Genomic DNA, 17921 nt, shown 5'->3' with positions numbered 1-17921 from the left:
TTTCTGCCGCTAATCTTCTATATCCCCAGAAACTTCTGTAGTGCCTTACATACAGTGGGCAATAAGTAAAATCTGTTAAAAAGATGAATAAATGGATGTTTATAATATAGCACTAGTGTTTGGGGCTGGTCCCCTTGAGGTAGCCAGCCTGTGACTGTGCCAGGGATTTCTGAGCTGCTGAAATCAGAGGGTAATAAATCCTAGCAGCTTGGAATGGATGGTGAGTCTAAATCAAAGATCATCAGGTTGAATGGAGATTCAAATGCCAGGAACAAGCATCAAGTGAAAATGTCCAGAAAACAGAACCTGAGATGAAATGTAGAGCCAAGGGTATGGAATCAGGCAGAGACACAGTAAAGGCAAAAGTAGTCATAACATATTGATAAGGATCTGGAATGGTGGACTTTGGAGGGGAGGCTGTGCAGTGCATTCATCAAGCTGAGTGGTTTGTTATAAAATAATCACCTAAAAATTGGAAGTCAGGTTGGCACCCAATTATCACCTCTAGCAAAGAAACACATACATGAAAATAAAAAATTTATAATAGCAAATATAGAGAAATCAAATAGAACCTGCTTTGAGAGGTAGATTTCATTTGAGCTTCATTTTCTTGCTTCTGCCCTGTCACCTTAATTTGTTTCACACATTTGCACAAGTTCACATATAAGTTGTAATGTATTTTTTGATTCCTTTATATTATGGAAAATGAAAAACATATTTTAAGAGAGAGAGTATCACAACACCCCACATCAATACAAAATCTCAGAACTTATTTTTACTGTATTTTTTAGATTTTTAATCTTTCAGTGAAGCTGCAATAACAGTGTACATAATAACCACTGATTTTTCCACATGAACTGTTCACAGACTAGAAAATTCTGAGATTATTTTATAAAGTTTTAAAAATCCTTAAAAATGTTTAAGAAACTCTAATCATGAGAAGTACATATTCTGTTACTGAAAGTTCTAAAAAGTTTAATTCCTACAGCTACCTTGCCCTATAAAACATTTGTTTGCCTGTCAATCTGTGAGGTTGGATCAAGCAACTCTCTGTCCCACACAGCGTTTTCTTAGACTCATTAGTAGTAAGCATTGTGGCAAAGACTAATGTCCTCACGAAAAGGACAGTAAAATTCACTTTAAGTTCTACTATAAAGGTGCAATAGTCCTCTGCATAAATTGTAAAAATAAAAAATTTTTTTTTTTTTTTTTGACACTATCTCACCCTGTTTCTCAGGCTGGAGTGCAGTAGTGTGATCATGGCTCACTGCAGCCTTGATATCCTGGGCTCAAGCAATCCTTCCACCTCAGCCTCTCTAGTAGCTGGGACCACAGGTGCACACCACCACACCTGGTTAGTTTTTTAAGTTATTTATGGAGATAAAGTCTCACTATGTTGTCCAGGCTAGTCTCAAACTCCTGGCTTCAAGGGATTCTCCCACCTCAGCCTCCCAAAGTGCTGAGATTACAGATGCAAGCCACCATGTCTGGCCAGAAATTTGTTATTTTGATTTAAATGCTGAATAAAGTAAGTTTTAAAGCCTATATTATTTTTCCTGATATAACTGACAGAAAGATAAGTTATCATATTAGGTCCTTTAAAAGTTAATATATTTGGTGACAACACAGAATAGGAAGATCGCTTACCAAGGAGGTAGGTAACCTGAATCTCACTTACCTTATGGCATCTTCAGCAAGTCATTTACTTTCTCTGAGTCTCAATTTCTTCATCATAAAATTTAAAGACTTGGATCATTTCAATGGTCTTGACAGGAAGACTGCACTGGAATTGCCTGTGGGCATTCTGACTTGGTAGACATGAGAAGAAAGGGCCTAGATAAATGTATCTTTACAACACCTCATAAATGATTCTGATGCATATTACTGGTTAAGAACTAATGGTATAAATAATTTCTTGGGTTATTTGAAATTCTAAGAATCTACTTTTTACATCCAATCAACAGAATTTTAAAAACTCCTACCTTTCACTATTATATCATTCTTCTTGATGAATAAGTATATTTTAGGAAATGGAAAAGCTGCCTCTAAATTGTGAATAGCTTACAGTTATTGAGTGCTTAGCAGTCTAAGGTGTTAACTCATTTAATATATGTAATTCAGTCTTCACAACAACACTATGAGATAGGTACTACTATTATTATTTGTTTATTACAGACAGAAAAAATGAGGCACAGAAAGTAATTTGCTCAAGTTATGGAGCAGAGAAGTAGGGAAATTGGGCTGCAGAGTTTAAACACTTACCGGAATGCTCTATCATTCAATAAATGACCTATACATACCAATAGGCCCCATCACTATTCCCCACCCAAATAGTGCTGTTTTCCCTGCTACTACAGGGGAAAAAAAGGGTATGTTTTTAGAAAATCTTTGAGAGCAGAAGGGGGAAGGTGGGAAACTCAAGAATGAAAAAACTCAAGGGACCTGGGCCTAAGACCTCTGGCCCTGAATTACAACTAGAGATTACTTTGATTTACAAAAGCTTCTTTAAATAGGGTAACTATTTTTAGGAGTTATTTTCCTTCAGTTATCATTTCATCCCATGATGTCTAAGACATGCTCTTTTTGATTGAATAAATATTAATTTTAAAAAATATTAGAAATGTACCCTATTAGATGAACTAGACCCAAAACTGTAAAGTAAAACAGGAAAGGGCAAAAGCTACGTTAGAGTCAGAGGGAATGATGATCAAATGATTCAGCCTATTGTTAATTTTGGGTATGCAAAGGAGAATTGTAACACCATACTTTAGCATAATACATAACACGGTATAACCTTCCCTTCCCAATAGTATTAGATGGGCTGTCTACTTGGGTGATGAATTCACTCAGGATGAGGGCAGGAATTCAGGTGAAGGAGGAAGACTGTAAGCCAAGTGCCAAAGTCTTTAACATCTTTAATAAATTAAGTCTTGAAAGACTATGAATATGCTAAGTACAGGGGAGCAGATATTCTGGAATGAGGATCCTTCCCCTTTCTCTATGAGTTTTCAGTCTAAAAACATTTTATACAAATGCAGAAGTAAGCAGTTGCTTAAGAAAAATAAGTAGTGTTTTCCTTCATTCATAAAACTAATCTTTGTACTGCTTTGCAGACTTGGCAAGAACCTCTGGTTCACATTTTCATCCTAAGGCTAGATTTTCCCTGCTAAAGAGGAATGGAGAATGAAATTACCTGCTAATTCAAGTAAGAAAAATATCAGCTCTTGTCCTCACAAATTTGTGAAAATAAATTACAACTAGATTACCCCAGTTCTGATTTGAAAACAGCTGGTGAGACTACTAGGTGTAGTTTCTCACTACTTTTTTTTTTTTTTTTTAAAGCGTAAAAACACACATATATAAAGGTTTTTAAAAATAATCTTAAAATAACACAGTAGCATGCTATTTCCTGACAGGCTGACCTTTATACAAAGAATGTTCACTTTCAACAAACTGAAAATTACTCTTACCTATGGCTTCAGAATATCACTGTCTACCTCAGAAAGCGGAATGTTTTGTACAAGTCATAAATAAGTGGCTAGATGGACACTATTTGGTCATCAAATGATCAATGTAGAGGGCAGGGGGAAATTATTTCTGCAGTACCAACCATATATCTGGTACTGTGCAAAGGGAAAAAGGAAACAGGCCGGGAATGGTGGTTCATGCCTATCATCCATCCCAGCACTTTGGGAGGCCCAGCTGAGAAGATCCCTTAAGCCTAGGAGTTTAAGACCAGCCTGGGCAACATTGGGAGACTGCATCTCTACAAAAATAAAAAAAAATTGGTGGCGGGAGCCTGTAGTACCAGCTACTCAGGAGGCTGAGGCAGGAGAATGGCATGAACCCAGGAGGCGGAGCGTGCAGTGAGCCTAGATCGCGCCACTGCACTCCAGCCTGCGCGACAGAGCAAGACTGTCTCAAAAAAAAAAAAAAAAAAAAAAAAAATTGCCAGGAGCAGTAGCACATACCTGTGGCCCCAGTTACTTAGGAGGCTGAGGTGGGAGAATCGGTTAGGCCCAGGAGGTCAAGGCTGCAGTGAAGTGTGATTGTGTCACTGCATTCCAGCCTGGGCAACAGAGCAATACCCTGTCTTAAAAGAAAAAAGGAAACTGTAGAATATGATTCCTAACGTCAAGAAACTTACAGCTTATTGGTCAATTATATAATACTGGAGTCTAGGACCATGTCTTACTCTTAAAAAAAAAAAAAATCATTTAACATAGGATTTTATAAATATCAGTGAGTTAATAAAAAGTTAAAATAATACAAAAAGCTTAGAACTGAGCAGTAAAATGCATGTTTAATATAGGCGACAGGGCCAGGCACAGTGGCTCACGCCTGTAATCCCAGCACTTTGGGAGGCCGAGGCGGGCAGATCACCTGAGATCAGGAATTTGAGATCACACTGGCCAAACATAGCAAAACCCCGTCTCTACTAAAAATACAAAAATTAGCTGGGTGTGGTGTCGGGCACCTGTAATCCCAACTATTTGGGAGGCTGAGGCAGGAGAATTGCTTGAACTCGGGAGGCAGACGTTGCAGTGAGCCAAGACTGTGCAACTGCAGTCCAGCCTGGGTGACAGAGTGAGACTGTCTCAAAAATAAAATAAAATAAAATAAAATAAAAAAATGAAATGAAATGAAATGAAATGAAATAAAATAAAATGAAGTAAAATAAAATAAATAGGTGACTGAGCGAAGAGATAACAGTTAAGTTGATGTAATTATAATCTATGAAACCTCTATTAACAATGAGAACACACGGACACAGGGAGGGGAACAACAAATACTGGGGCCTGTTGAGGGGTGGGGGACAAGGAGAAGGAGAGCATTAGGACAAATACTTAATGCATGCGGGGCTTAAAACCCAGACGATGGGTTGACAGGTGCACCAAACCACCATGGCACATGTATACCTATGTAACAAACCTGCACATTGTGCACATGTATCCCAGAATTTCAAGTAAAAACAGCAAACCAACAACAAAAAAAATCTCTACTAAAATATCTTTTTCCTATTCCAATTTTATAATATTTTGAGTAACTACTGTCACAGGAAGGTCCCTACTCCTACTTACTGAAATCTTTAAGAAAGAAAAGAGTGGGTTAACTGGGCAAAAGGAGACAGGGAAAGGAAGAGCAAACTAGGCAGAATGAGTATCACATGCAATTCTCTCTTCTGTGGAGAAAGAACATGCCATGTACCAAGAACTGGTGATATCAAACAGTGAACTATAAAGTAAGTTCCTTGAAAAATTCAGGATAGGATCCAAAATGGAGCAAAATTTTCAGCCTAAAAATGCTCAGTGTGATATACATGATAATATAAAAGTTGAACGATTCTGTTGTTGGCCAACAGTGGGAAAATGGTTAGGTAAATTATCATATGTCCACAACACAGCATATTTTGCAGCCATTAAAACAATGTATATGTAGAGTTTTAATTTACATGGAAAATGCTTGTTTTAATGCAAAGTGAAAAAACTAGGACATTACTTTCTCTATGTAATATATTTACAGGAAAATTTTCTAGAAACAGAATGGACTAGAATGTTAATCCTGACTTCAACTGGGTGAGACTGAATGCTCTGTTTTTCTTTATTGTCTTCCATATTTTCCATGCTATGCATTTAAAACTTTTAAAATTGGAAAAATACATTTTATTGAGAAAATGAAGAAATAGGACATCTATATTTACACATCTGAGAATAAGTAGTCTTTTCTGGCCTCTGGAATGAGGATGTAAAGTAAGGCAAAATCTAGGAGAATCCAGTGTCAATAACAAAGTTTTCTGCATTTGTTTGTTTTTTGAGACTGGGTCTTGCTCTGTGACCCAGGCTGGAGTGCAGTGGTGATCACGGCTCACTGCAGCCTCAACTTCCTGGGCTCCAGCGATCTTCCTGCCTCAGCCTCCTGAGTAGCTGGGACTACAGGCATACATCACCACGCCTCGCTAATTTTTAATTTTTTGTAGAGACAAGGTCTCACTATGTTGCCCAAGCTGGTCTCAAACTTCTGGGCTCAGGCAATTACCTCACCTTGATCTTCCAAAATACTGGGATTACAGGGATGAGCCACCTTGCCCAGTCTCAGTAAAAAGCTTTCTAGTGGGAGTTTTTCTGGAATGTGATTTACACTGTGATTATTAAAATGCAATAAACTTTGGGGCCAGGGGAAACTACCTGAGATATGTTGATCCAAATAGATACCTTGCTTCTGAGATTTTGCATCTTAATTATTTAAATTGGGAATTTTATCTATCCTTACTCCATGTGTGTTTGGTCTCCTCCTGCCTATCTGTAATATAATCCATTGGAAATGTTCCGGTATCAATTCCGGATATGTAATTTAAATGAGGGTCCTGGAAAGCTCAGGCATCAGTTCTAATATTACTCTATTCTGAAAGTTTTTTTAATTTTTTGTTCCTCAAACATCATCTCTAATTTATATGCTCACCAGTTCCTTCTTTAAGACTATTACTGCTAATTTACAGAAGTGGAAGAGTTGTTTCAGAAAAGTTTTGCTTCTCTGAGTAACTGAGTAAATTAATTGGTTAAAACGAATAGAGAGATCTCTGTTCAGGAAATTCATCTCTCACCACATGATAAATCTGACTTTCCTTTAGTTTAAAGAGAAAAAAGTAAAAAACATGAAACACATCTTTTGGCCAAGAATTATTTTATTACTATTCATTTAGGCAATAAATATTTATGTGCCTACCTTGTACCTAGGAAGGTTCTATGGAGAAATTGCAGAAACCTGCATAAAGCCTTTTGGGACTTTGTATGGTTGACAGCAATTGCCTCTAAAGTTTGTCATACTTATTTAGGCCTTCCAAATCCCTCTGAAAGGGAATGAGTTTCTTTTCCATCATGGTTTGGATGAAGGGGCTGGGTAAAAATTTACTTTAAATTAGGCCAGGGTTTTTCAACACCTGCAATATTGACACTTTGGACCCGATAATTCTTTGTGCTGTAGGGACTGCCCTATGCATTGTAAGATGTAATAATCAAAAATGCCTCCAGATATTTTGCCAAATGTCCCCTACGGAGGCAAAAATCACCCCTGGTTGAGGACCACTGGACCAAATGATTCAGACATTTGACCCTACAGTAGTTAAGAAAACTGAGTTATCTAAGAGTGAAGGAAAGAGAAGGGATGACAAAAAGAATAATTTAGCTTGAGGCCAGGTACCATGGCTCACACCTGCAATCCCAGCAATTTGGGAGGCCAAGGCAGATGGATCACTTGAGCTCAGGAGTTCGAGACCAGCCTGGGCAACATAGAGAAACCCCGTCTCTAAAAACATACGAAAATTAGCTGGTAGAGGTGCACGCCTGTAGTCCCAGCAGGATTGCTTGAGCCTGGGATGTCAAGACTGCAGTGAGTTGCGATTGGGTCACTGCATACTAGCCTGGGTGACAGTGAGACCCTGTCTCAAAAAGAATAATTTAGCAGGGCATGGTGGCTCACACCTGTTATCTCAGCACTTTGGGAGGCTGAGGCAGGAGGATCGCCTGAGCCCAGGAGTCTGAGACCAGCTTGGACAATATAGTGAGACCTCATCTCTATTAAAATAATTTCTTAAAAAAATTTAGCTTGAACTCAACCAAATTTACTAGAAAACAAATAAAGTATCTAAATGATTGAATAAGAAAGAAAAATACTGCCACTCTTGTCAAATCACTATGCCCTTCTACCTACTCCTTAAAGATGAATGAAAAAACAGTGACAAGTCTTTCTGATAACAGAAATGACTACTTATATAGACGCTGCTCCAGAAGATTCCCTAAGTATAGGAGTAAAAGTAATAAATCTGGAGTTTGGAGGCATGTGTTCTCACTAAACAGCTTTATTTCTTTGGGTCTTAGCTTACTGCTATGTAATGGAGGGCTGTTGGGCAGGCAGTAGAGAAAGTTGTAAACAGATTTTAAAATTTTTTAAATTCAATAAATGCTGATAACTTATATTCTAGGCATTATACTTGGATCTAGTATATAAAAGATGAAAAGACATGGTCTGCTCCTTCAAGAAGATAACAGTCTATTAGAATGACAGACTAATGAACAACTACAATAATGTAAGCATTATAATAGAAGCATGTACAAAAAGAAGTGGAAGGCTAGAAATAACACCTAAATCTGAGGAAATCAGGGAAACCTTTACACGAAAGTGGCATTTGAGCTAAAACTTGAAAGATAAATAAGAATTTTGCCAGGAAACAAGAAGGGAGAATGTACTACGCCAGTTAGAAAGGCAAATGCACAGAGATTTGATAGTTTTTCAAAAAGAATGGCATGTTTACGAAGCTATAATACCTCAGTGGTACTAGAAGATAAATGGAAAAGGTGAAAAGGTATGAAGCCGAATATCTATCTAGGTCAAATCTTGAAGGTAGTATGCCATAAACACTGTTTTCATGGCAACAGATGATAATTTGACATAGATGATAACTTAAAATTTATGTGGTAGACAGATCACACTTGCAGTCCAGTAGAAAATAAAATTAGTGGGGAATAAGCCAAGGGACCAAACAAGTGACTACTGCAATAGTATACCTAAAGCTAGTGAAAGGCTACAAAAGGACAATGATTATGTGGACAGAAATGGGGAATATTCAGGAGAAAGAATAGGCAGGACTTGAATTATGAATGTTGGTGGGGGGATTACAGCTAAGGAGTATTCAGAATTATGCTAAGTATTTTTGGCAATACTTTGTTTAATCCTTATAATATCCCTAATAGGAATGGAAAGCAGTCCAATTTGCTAAAAGGTAATTTGCCAATGAATCTGCTTGCTATATTTACCAAATACTTGTTTTAGAGAATATTCACCCTGAATGTATTTAATAAATGTATTTTTTTTTTTTTTTTTGGGAGACATGATCTTGCTTTACCACCCAGGCTGGAGTCCAGTGGTGCAGCAACCTCGACCTCTTGGGCTCAAGTGATCCCCCCACCTCTCAACCAAGCAACCTCTCAGTCCCACAGGGTTTCACCATGTTGCCTAGGCTGGTCTCAAACTCCTGGGCTCAAGCAATCCTCCCACCTCTGCCTCCCATCGTGTGAGTCATCATGCCTGACCAATAAATGTATTTTTGGTAAACTTACTTTTTTAATGAATTCACTTTTGACGAAATGATTTAGAACCTAAGGTAAGTATACTTTTGCCCTTGTTTTATTGCAGAGAAAACTGAGGTTCATAGAAACCGACGTTCATAGTTAGCAAAGGCAGAATCAGGTCTATAGAACTAGAACGTTTTTTTTGAGACAGGGTCTCCCTCTGTTGCCCAGGCTGCAGTACAGTGGCAACAATATGACTCCAGTAACTCAGCCACAGATGTAACATGTTTGTCTTATATTAACTTTATTACTCTTTTGAGTTCTTGCACCTCATAGGTCCACCAGAATCCTTTGCTCATGAGACTCAAGGTTCACTGCAGTCTTGACCTCCCCAAGCTCAAGCTATCCTCCTACCTCAGCCCCCAAGTAGCTGGGACTACAGGCATGCACGATCGCACCCAGTTAAATTCTGTATTTCTTGTAAAGATGGATTCTCGCCATGTTGCCCAGCCTGGTCTCAAACTCCTGGGCTCAGGCAATCCTTCTGCCTTGGCCTCCCAAAGTGCTGTGATTACAGGGTTCAGCCACTGTGCCAGCCCTGACAATGTTAATATTCTTAAATGAAGAACTATACCTTAAAAAAAAAATAGACATAATGAAACTAAATTCCAAATCCAACGTAATAAGAGTAGCATATCTTATTATGACAACTTTCTTAGTTTTTCCTGGGGGGGGGCTACCTGATAAAGATAATGAAGTTGAGATGGTTCTTTTTGCTTTTCTGTGGTACTCTGCTTTTTTTTTTTTAAAAAAACTATCAGAAATTGCCATCTATCTGGAGTCAACTACCATTTATACGTGACACACAGAACCCACTAACCACCTTTGAATTGTTATCTCAAATATTTGTTTCATCATCAATGTAGGTGGTATTATTTTTCTGACAATAGGAAAAAGTCATCATAATTCTGCTGTCCAGGGTATGAAAATTTGAAATCCTTTTTAACTCCAAATCCTTTTTAACTCAACTCTGTAGTGACTCATGGTTCATAGCTATACACAGTGGAGTCCACTCTAGGATTTCAGTGGAGAGTGGCAACTTCTTTTTGGGGACATTTAGAAATACATGGGGAATTTTCATTGTTACAGTGGCATGTAGTGCACAGGGGCCAGGGATGTCAAATGTCCTGCACAATGAAAAACTGTTTCACCCAAATGCCAGAAGTCCCATTTGAGAAACCCAAGAGCTCAGAGTCATCAACTTCATGAACATGCGACATGTATAGTCACACAGGGCCCAGTGCTTGGTTTAATGCTCTGCAGTCACTGTCCTGAAAATTGTAATACTTTTATGTTTGACTATCTGTTTTATAAGTCCAGTGGTATAGCAGAGCATAACATGCAAGCAGAGGTATGTATGCTTTCTTCCTTGCCATTCTATTTGCATATGGTCTCCACGATGCCTCATGACAAAGGATTCTGGTGGACCTATGAGGTGCAGGAACTCAAGAGAGTAACAAATTTAATACAAAACAAGCATATAATATCTATGACTGAGTTAGTGGAGGCACAGACAGTTCCAAGAGGCTACAGTTTTCATTCAAATCAGAACTTGCTTCAGGTGCAGAAAGAAGGCAACAGCATCTTTAAGAAACACAAGTGACTACATCACATCCTTCCTTACTCATGTGTTACTTCCCACTATTAGTCAACCATTTACACGAAAAATGATGACAAAGAATGAAAGGAAAGTAGGGCAACTCAGCGCTCCCTTTCCTCTCATCCTTCCTTACTCATCAGTAAGCAGAAGACAGAGAATATTGGTAGAATATGTGCACATCAAGAAGCAAAATAAAAATAGTTCAGTTAGTTTTGTGCAGAGTTTACGCTGTTCTGATAGCACAAAATACATATGCATTTACAAGCTATGAATTGTATAATTTTGGTGATTCCAAATACAACTGAAATGCTCTTATACTTGCATTTTAAAATGGCATTATATAATATAAAGATGAATGGTAAAATTCATCCTAAGAATTAAAAAATTTAATTTTTTTTCTCGTAGAATGACATTAAAAAGTAAATTTAAAAACACTATGACAAGTGGAGAGAGCAAAGACAGAAGAAAGAAAAAGCTTTATATTTTAGTACAGATAATAGCACATTTTCCCCTGTGTTGGAACAAGAGGCCTTACGTTTTCATTTTGCTCTGGGCCCCACAAATTATGTAGCTGGCTGTGACTGGGCTGGTTGAAGCAAAAAGGCATTAAAAGATACTATTTAGCTCACAGATCTCTCAGAGGGCCAGAGAACCAGACTTAGATAAACATAGCTAGAAACAACATCCAAGAAAAAACAAACCACAAAGAACACCCATCCCACATTACAAAGCTATTCTAGTGGAAACCCATCCCAGCACTGCCTGCCAGTCAGCACCTAAGACTCTAAAACAGATGCCACAACTCCTCCCTACCTACCCAGAAGAACCCGATACCTCCTTCATGGTATTTGTCAGAAGATACTATCTCCCTGAGTGCAGCTGAAGCATCATGTTGCTTGCTGTCACATCCATGTCCTGAATGGGTACATCTGATTGCTGGAAACTAGGTCATATACTGAAGCCAGCTTCTGACTGACAGCATCCTTTCCAACTAACTCCACATTTACTGAAGTCACTCTGGTAGGGGGCATATTTGTACCACGTAGTCCCAACTAGTTGGGAGGTTGAAGTGGGAGGAGCCTAGCAGTTCAAGACCAGCCTGGGCAACATCATAAGACCCTGTTCCTAAAAAAGAAAGCAAACTGAATTGGCCAATGCTACAAATTAGGGCCTTCCCTCTTCTTGAGCCATTGTTAAAATTTACTGATCACACCATTGATCTCACTCCAGCAATCTAGCTGCAAGGGAGTCTGAGAACTGTAGTTTGTTTTCCATCTTTTAAAGTACAGAAAAATAAGCAAAAAGAGGGTTCGATGAATACTGAATCAGCCATCTTATAGTATCTGCCACAAAAGTATGGTAGCTACTACTGTCTGTTCTAGATTATAAACTGCTAACAGGCAGATGTTAACAGATGTTGAACAGTATCAGTAAAGGAGACTTGGTAGGCTTTTACTAAAGGCAGACATGGTAAGTATACATCAGTGAACTAGAAGAGATGATTAAATGTTAATTGATATGATTAAAATACATTTTTAGGATGCTAGACTATAAACCTTATAAGGGAAGGGACCATGTCTGTTTTGTTTCCCACCGTATCTCAAATCTCCTGGCAAGAAATAGCCACTTAAAAAAAAAAATGCAGTCGGGCACGGTGGCTCTCACCTGTAATCCTGGCACTTTGGGAGGCCAAGGTGGGTAGATCACGAGGTCAGGAGTTCAAGACCAGCCTGGCCAACATGGTGAAACCCCATCTCTACTAATAATACAAAAATTAGCCAGGCATGGTGGCACATGCCTGTAGTACCAGCTCCTCGGGAGGCTGAGACAGCAGAATTACTCGAACCTGCGGGGAGAGGTTGCAGTGAACTAAGATTGCACCATTGGACTCCAGCCTGGGTGACAGAGCAAGACTCTGTCTCAAAAAAAAAAAAAAAAAAAAAAAAGAAAAAGCATTAAGGATATTAAGTATAGAGTTCAATTTTTGCATTTCTCATACTGTATGTAGATAAGGCAATTCCAAGTGATTTTACTGTTTCTCGATGAATCAGACTTCTGGATATGAACACTTTACCATATTTTCACCTACATTATCTCGTTTGAGCCTTATAACATCCCTGAGAAGTTAAAACAGAAATTACTATCCATTTCACAGATGAGGAAAAAAATTCCAAAAAATAAGTGATCACTTAGCTAAATGACGGTTTAAAGTTCATATTCTCTGACTCAAAATTCCAGAACATTTTCTTTCTTCAGGAAGAATATATTTATAAAACCCATTTGATAGTGGTTAATGGTTAATTAGGGGGTTATTGTCAGGTTTTCAATTTGAGCATCAGCTTAAAACTAAATTACATGCAATGAACACAACATTCCTAATTTCATGCTGCAAATGTTTTTCTTCAAGAGTGAACATTCTTGGAGTTCTAGAAGGATTTGACTTGTGGTTGCAACTGCCTTTTCTTAAAGTAAATAACGTTGATTCAAGAGGTAAGGGGAAAGAAACCATTTTCTCGAAATAGCAAATCTGTTAATTTGATGCTTTTACAATTTTCTAGTTAGGAATATTATAATTTAAAAGTTATGGATACACTGATTATAATATAGTACAAGGATTCTCAATTTTATTTTGCTTAAGAATCACGGGGTGGCAGGTAGTGTTGCTAACAATACAGATTCCCAGGCCCCATACCCAAAAATGTAATTCAGTAAGAGCCAAAATACTAACATTTAAAGAATGCTAGGTGTCATGGAACACTGAGAATCACTGGTATTGTGTATCTAACATTCGGCATGTACAAAATATTTATTTTACCAAAAATACATTTTAGCATGGTAGTCATATTTTAAAATCACTTCTATAGCCTTCTAAAATTTCAAATTAAGAGATTTTGCCTCTTAAAAATATTAACTAATTTCCAGCATGTTAGCAGAAATCTTGCCACCTATGTTTATAATCATGCTCTGAGGTTAAAAACTACAAAGTAATTTACTGTAGTAATCAGTCTCAAATCCCTCGGAGCGTAAGTTCTTATTAGCATTTATATGTTAGGGAATTTATAGACAGCTTCTTACCAGTGACCTGTCCCTTTGGGCCTTTTGATTTTCCTATTTGAAAATCCACAACGGTTCCAAACGAGTAGCTCTCACACCACTTCAAACACATGGCAACCTGGTAACTATTCAAATGCACCTGTATAACACATAAATGTAAAAGAACGATCTCTACTTTGGATGGGTTAGAAATGTGTCAAGGGTCCTAATTCAGGGGCAAATTTCGAACTTGAACCCACGCTTTCCGCCTCCTACAGTTTACATCTTTTTGTTGAGAAGAAACCCTTCAGGGTTAGTTTTTAAGAGAAACCTTCCCGTTTTACATATGTAGAAACTGAGCCCAAAGAAACAAAATTATTTGTCCAAGGTCATGCCCAATATCAGTAGCCAAGTCAGAGAGGAACCCCTTGGTTCCAATTTAATAGCCAAGCCAGTTGCATGTTACTACTCTTTAAAACAAAAATTCCCTAACTGCATCGCTTCACCCGCTCTCGATTTTTGAATAAAGTTGTTTATTGAAAACGGCCCTTCCCCAAGGTGGTGCTTTTACGCCTTCGGGTAGTAAAACCCTGCATAACCTGTTAGTGAAAAACGAGGAGGCCACGTCTAACGCGGTGGCTTTCACAGGCCTTTTTCTTTGGCCAAAATTTTCTCGGAAAGGCTGTTAATCCTACATTCCGCTGGGGGAGGAGCGACGAGGGAGGAGGGAGGTCACCGGGAGCTGACAAGTCCTTACATGTACTTGCGCGTGCCCGGGACGCAGCCTGCGGGGCCAAGGAAACCAACGAAGGATATATTAGGGCGAGAGCGAAGGAAGGGGGCGGGAGAAAAACACGGTAGTGGGAAATCCCTGTGCACTGGATATGCCAACCCCTCGCAAAGCTAAGAGCCGTGCGTGAACAAATCTCATTAAATGGCCCCGCGCAGACACTGCAGCAGCAGGGAGGAGGGAGCACGGCGGCTCGCGCGGCACGTTCGGGAAGGGGGAGCGCTAGGGCGGCCCTTTTATAGGCCGAAGCCCGCGCCCGCGCGCCCCCACCTTTCGCACCGCCCCCGGGCCACGCGCAGAGCCGCGGCGTTACCTGAGAAGGGCCGGCTGCGTCCGCACCCGGCCCCTCCCGTTCCGCCGCCCGCCCGCCAGCCCGCCCTTCCCTCCCGCGAGGCCGCAGCGGCACGAGATCTGCGCCTCGCCTCCCTCCTCCCGCGGGCGGATTTTCTTACCTTGTGAAAAACCGTCTCCGCGGCTGCCCCCGCCTCCTCTGCTGGATGTGAAATGGCGGTCGGCGAGGCAATTGTGAGCACCGCAGCTCCTGCCAATCCCGCATAGCCGCCAAAACGGCCCCGAACACTGGCGCACCCCTCCCGCAAGCCCCTCGAAGCCCATCCATGAGATCGGTGCTCTGCCGCCCCTTCCGCTGCCCCTCACCCAGGTGACCGTGCCCGCCGGCCGAGTCATCGATCCCGCGCGGGCCCTGTCGGCCGCCGGCCGCCTCCCTCACTGCGTGCCTCGGGGGCGGGGGAGAAAGCACCTTCTCGGCCCCCGCCCTCCGTGTTCCGCCCGGGCGCCCGCCCGCTCGCTCCCTTTCCCGCCGAGCCCCCTCCCCCGCACTACTCGCAGCCCTCCCTTCGCCACACACACCCCCCTCTCCCCTCCCCCAGTGGTTGCGTCCGTGACATCATCATCATGGCAACAAGAGCTGCAGCCTGGGACCGAGGAGCCCGTGTGATTCCCGGCGGCCACGGCAGTGGCGGCAGCACCAGCACAGACGAAAGCTCGAGGGCTTCTCTCCTGCGGCCTCTTGCCGGGTGCTCCTGAGGAGGCGGCGGCAGCAGCGCCTACACCGCCCCGCCCGCCGGCCGCCGCGCCTCGAGGTGTCTGTGTGTGAGGGGAGGGGGCCGAGCCGAGAAGGGGAGGGGGCGCCGCCGCCGCTGCGGAGGGAGCCGCCGCCGCTGCTACTGCCGCTGCCGGGTCGCCAGTGAAGGGAGGCAGTGGCGGCGGCGGCTAACATGTTTTCAGTGAGGATAGTGACTGCAGACTACTACATGGCCAGCCCGCTGCAGGGGCTGGATACCTGCCAATCCCCCCTCACCCAGGCCCCTGTCAAGAAGGTGCCGGTGGTGCGAATCTTCGGAGCGACCCCGGCAGGTAAGCGGGCGCGGGGCGGGAGCGGGAGTCGGCGGGGCGCCGGGGCCGCCCTCCCCGCCGCGCACACGCGCGCACGCCGCCGGCGCCGGCCGTCTCCGTGGATCGCTGCCGCGTCTTCCCTCCCCTACGCCCTCCTCGCCTTTTCTCTCGCGCGTGACAAGAGGCGCAAAAATGTGGGTCCGCGCGAGCGCTGCGCGGCGCCCCCACCCCCGGGCAGGGAGGCGGCGAGCGCCGAGTGTTTACACTGCGTGTGGCGGCCGGGAGCGGGAGCCGCACTCCAGGGCGCGGGCCGGGGGAGCGAAAGCCGCGAGCGCCCCGGACGGCGGGCCAGGTGGCCGCGCCATGCCCATCGGTGGACGGGTTCGTAGGGTCCGCTCTGAGGTCGGTCGCTAGTGGGACCCCGGACATCCCTTGTGTCCCTGAAGTGCCGCTTTCTGGAAACGGGGAAGTGTCAGCCTTGTTGTCAGTCGCTCCCCATGGCCTCTTTTCACCCTCGCTCTCCTCTGCCCCTTCCGGAGATGCAGTGGGCCGAAGAGAGTGGCGCCTGGGGCCAGATAATCTTTCTCACTGGGGTGACCGTGTGACTCTGCTGTGAGTGCAGGTCTGATTCCTTAGAGTTTAGTGCCAGAGCGTCTGGGGACAGGGCAGCATCCTCAGGTGCAATGCTTTCAGGAAATGTTCATCCATGAAAGTAGGAAATGCATGTTTATGTTGCCCAACGTAAAATATCACACTTAACGGGGTGAATTTGTTAGGAACCACAGCCAGACTCAGCAGCACAGACATTTTGAAAAGCTCCTAGACTGGGCTGTAGGCTTGCGTTTTAAGTACAGGTATATTTTTTAAACACAACTATGTTGAAGAAGGGGTGAGAAGGGGAGAGACAGCAGTGCAGAAGGTACGTTCTCAAAAACTCTTGGGGTTTATGATAATATAAAAAAGATAGAGGCCCAATTTACTAGGTGTTTTAAAATGGTTTTGCTTTTTTGTATGCTTTGAACTGCTTCCATGAAATAATGGAGTTCTAGGAAATAATGCCTCCTAGGAAAGGATGCTCTTCCCTCTAGCTATGAATTGCCCTATGGGATTTTAGATAGCATTTCCCACTTGATGCTCCTTGCCCTCATCACCATTTATCTTGTTACTACAGTCAGTTTCTGTGGACTACCAAGATAATAGCGCTTTCCCAAACACAAGCACTCATTCTAAGCTGTTATCTTTTAATGTGAATTCTCTTTGTTAAAATGTCAATGTCGTGAGATTTGGTAGCATATTCCTTTTTAAACTAGTGAATATGATTTTGATATGAACCTGGAAAGATGGGGAATTTGAGTGCTTTTAACGTGTTGAAAGTGTAACACTTGAAACTTTGGAGGCTGGGAAATCGAGGAGATGAAGTGTTCTATAAAATAGGTTTTCTGCCCTTTTAGATGGCTGTCTTTGTTTCCAATTGGAATTTCACTGTAATGCTCTGTTCTCACTTCAGATTAAGAGGAAGGATAAGATAGTGAAGTTGATATGGCTCTGTTCAACCAGATTTCCGAATCATAAAGGGACATGCTAATAGGATATACTGTGGCATTTCTGTGTATTACAGCTTGTATTGTTTGAATTACTTTTCCACACATAATTTTTTCTCCTCCACACAAGTCATTAAATACGTTTACCTGAGAGATAGTCAAGCTTTGTTTTATAGGAAAGTTTCGTTTGTGGAAATAAATGAGTTTCACTATAAGCTAACTAATTCTATAACGTTAGAAATTGCTCCTTAAAAATATAGAATATTATATGCTTTTGTTTTTCTGAATATTTTTAAAAAGACACATTAACTGTTTCCTATTTCATCCTTCATGGACATCCCACAATAGATTACCAGCCCCTTACTTAAAAAAAAAAAAAAAACACCGTAAAAACCAAAGACTAAAAAACCCCACTGTGTTTTTTTTTTTTTTTTTTTTTTTGGTATATGCTTTGAAATTTATATTTTAAATGAATT

The 17921-nt window shown here is 41.6% G+C and overlaps 1 protein-coding gene and 1 pseudogene across 5 annotated transcripts in view; both read left to right on the top strand.

The window, feature by feature from the left end:
• The first annotated feature begins 2450 nt into the window (after positions 1-2450).
• Positions 2451-3568, top strand: LOC103240580 (uncharacterized; annotated as a pseudogene).
• An 11796-nt stretch (positions 3569-15364) lies between these two features.
• Positions 15365-17921, top strand: part of REV3L (REV3 like, DNA directed polymerase zeta catalytic subunit) — a 190881-nt gene continuing 188324 nt past the window's right edge. For 4 of the 5 annotated variants that reach the window (XR_005241308.2, XM_008007324.3, XM_008007323.3 and 1 more), the window contains exon 1: positions 15365-15925. Coding sequence is in view for 2 of the 5 variants with exons in the window: in XM_008007324.3 (XP_008005515.3) it covers positions 15787-15925 (139 nt within the window). In the remaining 3 variants the exon portion in view is untranslated. The remainder of the gene's footprint in view (positions 15926-17921) is intronic. The other variant, XM_008007326.3, reaches the window with a different exon arrangement.

This window comes from Chlorocebus sabaeus, chromosome 13 (genome assembly GCF_047675955.1).
Source record: "Chlorocebus sabaeus isolate Y175 chromosome 13, mChlSab1.0.hap1, whole genome shotgun sequence".
NCBI classification, from domain to species: Eukaryota; Metazoa; Chordata; class Mammalia; order Primates; family Cercopithecidae; genus Chlorocebus; species Chlorocebus sabaeus.
The sequence above is the reverse complement of the archived record's forward strand: the minus strand, read 5'-3'. Positions and strand labels throughout refer to the sequence as shown.